Raw genomic sequence first — 9,547 nt, 5'->3', positions numbered from 1 at the left:
GTTCTAACCTACGTCGTCCACATCGGACGACTCGGGAACTCAACTCCTACCCCGGGCAGCTCACCGATCCCCTTATGCCCGGGGGAAGGGTATCAAGCCGTTTGACAGCTGATGCTCGCTGTCAAAACGGCTTTTACGCGAAAACAGGCGGGAGGCAGCTACAGCTGCGTCCGACGAGGTCGCCTGCTCACCGGAAGTCGGGGTTCCATCTTTCACCACTGGAAACAGTTTTGACCAATATTCTGAATGTCTAGGATAAGTGATAATTTATAATCCACCTCCATATTATTGGGAATGGTGCACTGCTGAGCTCTTTCAAGCTAGGGATAGTAAGCTTTTAACCCAAGAGTGAGACAGAACATTTATGAAAAGGTACTTCATGGAGATGTGAGGTGTTGCAAGAGGTGAGGTGTTCCTTTGCCAGAGGAAGGAAGGAAACATCAAAGGCTACCAAAGAGTGAGGAAAATATAAGATATTTGCATTAACCAACCTCTCTATTTCCACAGATTTTCTACCAAGAAAACACTAGGAAATTACTCATCCATACCAGCACTTTGCATCAGATCCTGGAGAATTCCACTTCCCTCCTTGCAATGTTTTGGAGAGCATCATCTCCCATGCCTCTCAGCTCAGCTCAAATAAGGCAACCCACAAAGGGAAGTATCTTGCTATTACTGTAGAGCAGTTTCTCCCCACTGGAAAATTTGAGGTGACAATTTGATTGGCCTGGGTAATAGCTGAAAATCCATCTCAATATTGTAGAATTCTAAAAACCTTTTCCAGTCCAGTTTAAATAGTGTTGGTTGGGTTTTCTCTCTATGCCAGTATATTGCAAAATTCCCCCCATATCATGTTAGGGTGTTTGGAAGCCAACCATTTTTCCAGCCTGTGACCTTAGTACTAATCCTAGAGCTGTGTCCTTTGATAAGAACATGCCTCCTCACCTCTATACTCTTCAAGATGTTTTATCTTCCCTTCCCTCTTTTGCTTGGAATTCTCTTTAGCTTTTTAGACAACTCAGGATGATTTCCAAGTGCCTCTTATTTGCATCATAAAGTTTACTAGGGTGAATTATTAAGGGAATATTAGGGGGGAAATTATTAGGGGAATATAAAGGGGACAAGGAAGCAACATTGTTAAGTTGATACCACTTCCCCTATTCTTCAACGTGTGGCAGAGATGGCCCTATTTGCCCAATCCATTGCAGTTGACCAGACATTCCACATTGCTCCATCTAGAATTTCTGGTGATCATTCTGAACAGTTTAGAATTGCTGGGGCTGGGAAGCTCTTCTGTGCTATTGTTGACAAATTCTGTAACAAAAATAGGGAGTAGTGTGGCAGATAGATGGATGAGGAAATAAGAAAGGGGGGGTACAGACAGTAAGACAAGAATATGTTAAAATGGGGGTATTGATGGAGCTGCAAATACCAGTGGGACTAGCATCTAGAGATATAGCTTGGCAATCACAAAACTGAGAAATTAAAATAGGGAGCTAAAAGAACAGAGAATAGATAGCTCTATAAATTTGGCTCTAGATATGCTCATCCTTAATTTCCCATTACCACCATAAATATACTTTTACATTGGCTCAGTGACTTCTACATAGCTTCCAAATACAATACTTTAGAAGACTGGGAAGAATTTTAAAATATATTCGCTTCACATACGAAATGTTCAGTCCGTCTAATCTTCCACAGCACTCTACACCTCTAGGTTACTTGATAAACTATAAGCTTCCTTTTTTAAATAATATGTATTTATTATAGTCATCCTAAGAAATAAAATACTTGTTTTCACAGGATCAGACAATAGCTGAAGAAATCCAAATACTCAGAGCCAAATTGGCTGAGCAAGAGGATCATGTGCAGAGTGCTAATCATATCAAAGGAAGTGTGGAGAACTTCATTCTCACTCACTGTAAGTGTCCTGTTTCATGGAATGGATTGGATAGGACCACGTTTCTGTTTCTGATAGTCAAGCATTAATGAGTCTGTCTGTGTGTCACAGTCTCTCCCCACTACATTTTATTCTCTACATCTCAATCCATTCTTGATGGAGTTTGAGGCAAGGAAACTGTAGAAGAGGGGGAGATGTGACATATTTATCTTGCAAGTTTACAGTAGTTACTCCTGCAGGATCATGGGAATTTTGTGTTAGAAGGAGTGGTGTCCTCCTAGAATTTTCTACTGTCAAATGCCCAACAAGCTTTGAAAATCTTTTCCACATGTCACTGAACTACAAATACCTGTCTCAATGTGTTCCTTGATGAAAAGGAAGAAAGTTAAATTTGCTAATGAAAGTTACAGTTATAAATTAGACAAAAAGGCTAAAGAATCCTTACGGAACCCTCTTTCCAAAATGACAATGGCTAAGTTTTTTGGAGACAAAATTATTCCTCTTCACTTGCTAAGTCAATATATCAGAAAAGAACATTTCACAAAGGACTTGCCAAGATAGGCAATTAACACAGAGATAAGCTGGGGACAACGAAGCTAATTCAAATTATGATTGACACTTTCTTTTGTACAGTGACTGGAACATACAATGTGCTGAAGAAAGCAAGAATCAACCTGGAGGTATGTTCACTTTCATCTCTCCTTCATAAGATGCTGTTATTCCAAGACTGAGGATAGAAAGAAGGAAAGCTATTAGTTTCCTGGTCCAGGAAGAGGGAGCCTCTAAGTAATGGAGCAAATTCTCCCACTAATATTCATTGCCTGGCCAACAAAGTCTTAAGGCACATATGAATAATAGATAATCAGTTTTGTGCTTCCCGTTCTTGTTTTTTACCTAGCTTTTTTACTTGTTTCTAACAAGATAATATGGGATTTTACAATCCTAAAGTTGAACTTAATATGCTAATATTGACTTCAAGGTGAATTTCTTCAGCAATTGACTCAGTTATACAAATGCCTCAGTCTTGACACGATAAATAGGCATCCTGCTCTTCTGTTCATAGGGCCATCTTTTGGTCTATATTTTTGTGGCCAGAGCATTAAATTATAACTAAGGGTATTAGCATGTGTTAAAATAACTGCTGTGAATGCTTCAGGGTGGGATGAGATGTATTAGAAGACAAAGCCTAATAGAAATGCTAGCATCTTTCCTTTACATCATTTAATTACAGGGGATGTCCCAGCAGCCTAAATCCATTTCTTTCATTGGCCAGTGAAGAAACGGGTTCATCCACACGGTCAGAAATATGGAGAAAGAAAAATAGATTCAACATTCACTCCTAACCCATCTAGGCTTTTTCAAATCATCTCTTCATATGCTCTGCTCCTAGACTCAGTGGGAAATTTATTTGGAAATGCTCCAGACATTAGTGCAATGCAATACCTGGACAAAAGTTATGTATATCAGGTGTACAAATACCAATAGAGACTAGACTGTAGTCAAAATGCTATTGCAAGAGAAAAGGAGACTGTAAGAATGACATCTCAGATGTGTCCTAGTCTTAGTGTTTGATTCTTTGGAGTATGGTGCAAGAATGTGCATGCTATTAGGATTAGGAAATTGATACATCATGCATTATCATTATTATTATAGTTGGTTATACAGTCAGCCAGATGTTTAGATTGGATTTGGCATTTTCCTCCAACTATCAAGTCCTTCCCAAGGACAAGGAAAGCAGATGTAATTGTTTCATATTGTTAAATATCATTGCAGGATGAAAGCTCTTCCCAGCTCTTTTGCAACTGAGTAATGGTGACTTTGTCAGTGTTGATGCTGCAGGTGTTTCAAATTGAACCCAATTATTGTAACAACCTTGCTCTTGACAACGGTGACCTTGACAGTAAGACCTGACAATAAAATCCACCTATTTGATGTTTTTATATATATGAATTCCCATATTTTAAAAAAAATCCTATCTGCAATTTACAGGTGTTGGAAATTGGCTCATAAATAGCACCATTTTTTCTTATTCTCAGTATAAACAGGGCTGTACTGCCTAAAGAAGCCTTTTATATGATTGCAAACCACTGCCATTCTCTTGCCATTTCAAGTACCTTTCAAGATGAGTTTTAGGCCTGAAATTAGCTTGGAGGCCTATTCTAGAAGAGGGAATCCCTGTGAAACACAGCTTTTAAAGCCATCAGTGATGGTATCTTTCTTCTAAGCTGTTTAAATTAAGAATTGGGGACTTTTTTTGACAATAGCTTTATTTGGATGAGAGTAGAAAGAGTAGAAAGTCTGGAGAACTAAGATTTACTCCTTCATATTTATGTTATATGTTTGTTCAACAATAAACCTGATGTGACCTATTGTAGAGTGTTTTACCTTTAATTTTCTATTAACCTAAAATGATTGACTGGATCATTGTAATGGTGTTCAGGATAAGGCTAAAAGAAGCAAATTCATAGATTAGGACTGTTTCCTCCACATGGTTTGTCCAGAAAAGGACAAAATACTTTTTGGTACAAAACAGAAATTTAGCAACTACAGTTCCTCTGAGATCAAGTAATCATGCTGACCAACAACTCCTAGGATGGACTATTACAATGGACTTGACAAAGGAGCAATGAGTTTGGGGGCCCTTGGCATCTGTGCAGGAATAGTTTTGTCATGTTTATCTTCAGATCACCTCATCACTGGATTGCTTTTCTGATTGTAGTCCTAGATAAACTGAAGCATAGAATCAAGATCATGCGAAGTATTAGTACCACTTTATAAAACCCTAGTAAGACCAGATCTGGAATACTACAACCAATTTTGGTCACCATATTATAAAAAAGATGTTGAAACTTTGGAAAAAAATTCAGAGAAGAGCAACTAGGATGATCAAAGGCCTGGAGACTAAAACATGTGAAGAACGGCTGCAGGACTTGGGTTTGGCTGGTCTAAAGAAAAGAACAAATAGGGGTGATATGATAGCAGTATTCCAGTATTTAAGGGACTGCCACAAAGAAGAGGGTCAAATTATTCTCCAAAGCACCAGAGGGCAGGACAAGAAACAATGATTGGAAACTGATCAAAGAGAGAAGCAACCTGGAATTAAGGAGAAACTTCCTAACAGTGAGGACAATTAACCAGTGGAACAAATTGCCTTCAGAAATCGTGGAGATTTTTAAGAAGAGACTAGACAGTCAAGTCTGAAATGGTATAGGTCAGGGGTCGGCAACCTTAAACATTCAAAGAGCCACTTGGACCCGTGAAAAGAAAACACTGGAAGCCACAAAAACATTTTGACATATAAAATGAAGATAACACTGCATATATCGTTTTTTACCTTTATGCTATGTATAAAAAACCTATAGTATGTTGCATTTATGAAATCAATGAACTGTTCGCTCTCTCTCCCCCTCCCTCTCTCCCTCCCTCCCTCTCTCCCTCTCCCTCGCTCCCTCCCCCTCCCACCAATCTCTGCTGCAGTTCACATGCTCTCGCTCCCTCCCTCGCTCCCTCCTACCAGTCTCTGCTGCAGTTCACATGCTCTCTGCCAAATGACACTGCCAAATAAATAGCCCCCGCCACTCCTGCTGTAGCCTGTTCACTTCTCCCTCACGCTCCTCATTGCACCCTTTTGCCAGAATCCCCCACGTAGAGTTGGGTGAGGCTTCTCAAAGAGAGGGGGCTACCGCGCCTGAGTAACTGATTGGAGCGGTCCAGGTTGGAAGGGTGGCCGGAATTGAGCCCAGAGCACCTTTACCTCGCATCAGCCTTATCGAGTGGGAAGTTGCCTCCGCCGCCACTTCTGGCCGCCTTTCTCGCACTCCAGAGCGTGAATGAGGCAGGCGCCTCATGCTGGTACGATGGTCCTCACCGGCTGTGGGGAGAGCAGCTGGCCTCAGACACTCCCCAGCCTGGCTCCCAGCCTTGCTTTATGTCCGTGTTGGGTTCCCACTGCTGCCCTCCAGCCCCGTCTTCCCTCTGCTCCTTTCCCTGCCTGCCTGCTGCTTCTGGGGGGCTGTGGAAATTGCTACCCCGCTTCAGTCTCTGCCCTGGGGCAGCCCCCTCCCCTCCCTGTCCCCAAGGGGACTAGGGCCCTGGACAGAAACCACCCGTCATGACGGCTTCTCCACTAGTCCACGGCCAAAGCCCAGTCCGGTGGCCGAAAGGAAGCAGGATCTCTGGGCGAAGAGCCGCGGCTCTGGCTCTCTCTCCTCTCCCTCCCCCACTGCCCACCAGCACCGCTTGCCCTGGGCCCGGCTGCACCTCCGGGCGACCCACTGACCTGGCTGACTCCCACTGACCTGGCGCGCCCTTCTTGGCCGGTGGGCCCTTCTTGGCTTTCGTCTGCTCACCCGGGCAGCCCATCAGAGGGCGCCTTCCAGGACAGCGGCGACGGAGAGAGAGAGAAGGTGGGAGGGGAGCTCTCAAGCGGCACAGAGGACAGCTCGCTCAGGCTCATGCCCCGCGACTCCGGCCACTCCAAGGGGGGCAAGGATCCCTGGGCAGCTGGGCTCTCCCATGGGGGCGTCGAGGGAACCCCTCCATCTGGTGATCATGCAAAGCCCTCCAGTAGGCCTTCTGCCACTGGGTTGTGTGCCTTGTGGTGCAAATGCCAGAGCCGCCTTGCCCGCTGGCTGGCAGATCACGAGGCCTCTCAGAGCTCAATGGACTGATGGTCATCTCGGGCAAGGTGGCTCTGGCGTTCACACAAGGCGCGCAACCCAGCGGCAGAAAGCAGGCTGCAGCCAAGGCTGCGGGGAGCAATCCGGCGCCCTGGCGGGCTTGAGCCCGGGCAAGCAGACGAAAGCAAAGAAGAAGGGCCTGCAGGCCAAGAAGCGTATGCCAGGTCAGTGGGAGTCGGCCAGGGCAGTGGGCCGCCCAGAGGTGCAGCCGGGCCCAGGGCAAGCGGTGCTGGTGGGCAGTGGGGGAAGGAGAGGAGAGAGAGCCAGAGCCGTGGCTCTTCGCCCAGAGATGCTGCTTCCTTTTGGCTGCCGGACTGGGCTTTGGCCGCAGACTAGCAGAGAAGCTGTCATGAAGCGGGTGGTTTCTGTCCAGGGCCCCAGTTCCCTTGGGCACCGCCTGCCACAGCCAGGAATCTTCGAGGACAGGGAGGGGAGGGGCCGCCCTGAGGCAGAGACCAAAGCGGGGTAGCAATTTCCACAGCCCCCCAGAAGCAGCAGGAAGGCAGGCAAAGGAGTAGAGGCAAGGTGGGGCTGGAGGGCAGCAGTGAGAGCTCAACACAGAAGGCATCAGACATAAAGCAAGGCTGGGAGCCAGTCTGGGGAGCCTCTGAGGCCGGCTGCTCTCCCCACAGCCGGTGAGGACCATCGTGCCAGCACGAGGCACCCGCCTCATTCATGCCCTGGAGCACGAGGAAGGTGGCCAGAAGCAGAGGTGGAGGCACCTTCCCACTCGATAAGGCTGATGCAAGGTAAAGGCATTCTGGGCTCAATTCCGGCCACCCCCTTCCCACCCGGACCGCTCTTTCAATCAGTTATTCGGATGCGGTAGTCCCCTCCTTTTCAAGAAGACTCATCCAACTCTACACGGGGGAGTGCGGAAGACGAGGAGAAGAAGAGTGTGAGGCCAAGTGAGAATATCGGCGATGGTGGCATGGTGGCTGGGTAGGGGGGATCATGGCAGTGGCATTGGCAGCTCCCCACACTCAGCCTGTTTCCTCAGCCAGCTCCATATGATTATTGGCAGATGCTCCCCGCACACCCCATCTGACCCATGCACCTTCTTTCCAGCAGTCCTCCGTCTCTTCCTCCACTACCCACCACGTGCAATCCCAAAAAGAAAAGAAGCTTGTAGGAAGTCCTACAAACAAAAGAAGTTCAATCAATCAATTCCAACTTCACGAGATCTTTTTTTTTGTGAGAAGTTGGAATTGATTGGCTGAACTCCCACTTTTTTTGGGGGGACTGCAAATGGCGGAGGATGACTGGGAGCCACAGCAGAAGGCTGAAAGAGCTGCATGCACCTCCAGAGCTGCAGGTTGCCAACCCATGGCATAGGTTCTTCTGCTTGAGCAGGGGGCTGGACTAAAAGACCTCCATGGTCCCTTCCAGCTCTATTTTATTCTATTCTAAAAATATTTTGAAGGGTATACCCATTGCATGCAACTATTCTTCTGCACCACTCCCACTTATGAAATACTTACCCAGGAAAGCTTTTTCCACGTGTGCTTTGTTGGGTTGGTCTGTGTTCTGTTCCAAACAAGAGATTTGCTTTATTCCTGCTTGACACAGACAGATTAACTCCAAAGACAGATTAATATTCAGATTATTTATTCTTCAGGAATCTCTAAACAATAACTCGCAGTTAATGGAGAGTTCTTCTAAGTCACGTTTCACAATCTGTCTGTTCTTGTGGTGTAAAATATTAAAGGTAAATTCACCCCATGTTCATATGGAGCAAAGCAAAGCACGTCATGGCTGTACTACACAAACTCTTCATACTGGTCCGTAGCCAGGAAATCCTGTCATAAACATTGAAGTCCCTCCCAATGGCTAATTAAGACATAGAACTGACCAATTAGAACACAGATATAACCATGCAACAACTAAACTACATTTCCCAGAAGTCATCTCTTAAGGAGACAGCATTTAACCCCTTAAATGCTACTTATATATGCTCTGGCCAGATGGTTACATACTGGTCCAGCACACTCCCCGCTTGGAAATACACAATTTCCACTATTAACTAACTAGAATAAGCACACAAAAAATTAGCATCAAGCAATGCAATTTTCACTATTAACTGACTATTAACTAGAATAGGCAAAAACATGGCATCAAACAATGCAATTATGAGATAAATATAAAACATGCATAACTATAACTGAGATAAACAAAGGCATTGCATCAAACAATGCAATCATGAGGTAAATACAAAACATGCATAACTATAACTGAGATAAACAAAGGCATAACATCAAACAATGCAATTATGAGGTAGACACAATATGCATAGTTCAAGGATCAATCTTCAAGTTCGGTCTTCCTCAGCAGCAGTACCAAGTCGATGATCGGTCTGGTGTAAAGCCTCTTCATGAGAGTCTTTGAGTCACTATCTGACTCATATGGCTTCACGATCTGGACTTCAACTTAGTGAACTAGTCCATCAGAACTGGGTAGAACTTGGTGCACAAGTCCCATGGGCCAAGAGTTCCAATGTGCATCCTCGTCTCTCAGCAAGACAAGGTCTCCTTCTTCTAGGTTAGGCTCTTTGGTCTTCCATTTGTGGCAATCCTGAAGGGTAGACAAGTATTCTTGCTTCCAGCGCTTTCAGAAGGTGTTGGCCAGCAGTTGAACTTGTCTCCATTGCTGTTTATACATTTCTTTGGGAACAAAGTTCCCTAATGGTGCTGTCCAGTCACCTGTCTTCTGGGTTAGCAAGGTGGCTGGGGTGAGGATAGTTGGATTTTCAGGATCAGAAGAAACTGGAACCAAAGATCAAGCACTGATGATGGCTGCTACTTTTGCCATGAGGGTAGTGAGAACCTCATACATCAGTGTGGGTATCTTTGTCAACATAGAGTCCAGGATTTTGCGGGCTACACCAATCATGCGCTCCCATGCTCCTCCCATGTGGGATGCATGGGGAGGATTGAATGTCCATACACAATTTTGGGCCTTTAGGTACTTG

At 45.1% G+C, this 9,547-nt stretch overlaps 1 protein-coding gene across 1 annotated transcript in view; it reads left to right on the top strand.

The window, feature by feature from the left end:
* Nucleotides 1–4,268, top strand: part of LOC107301200 (myomegalin) — a 38,107-nt gene extending 33,839 nt beyond the window's left edge. The window contains exons 6-9 of the mRNA XM_015830460.1: nt 508–657; nt 1,804–1,921; nt 2,534–2,580; nt 3,132–4,268. Coding sequence (XP_015685946.1) covers nt 508–657; nt 1,804–1,921; nt 2,534–2,580; nt 3,132–3,176 — 360 coding nt within the window. The 3' untranslated portion in view covers nt 3,177–4,268. The remainder of the gene's footprint in view (nt 1–507; nt 658–1,803; nt 1,922–2,533; nt 2,581–3,131) is intronic.
* Nucleotides 4,269–9,547: the final 5,279 nt, after the last annotated feature.

This window comes from Protobothrops mucrosquamatus, unplaced genomic scaffold (genome assembly GCF_001527695.2).
Source record: "Protobothrops mucrosquamatus isolate PMUCROS unplaced genomic scaffold, P.Mucros_1.0 scaffold_243, whole genome shotgun sequence".
NCBI lineage: Eukaryota > Metazoa > Chordata > Lepidosauria > Squamata > Viperidae > Protobothrops > Protobothrops mucrosquamatus.
The sequence above is the reverse complement of the archived record's forward strand: the minus strand, read 5'-3'. Positions and strand labels throughout refer to the sequence as shown.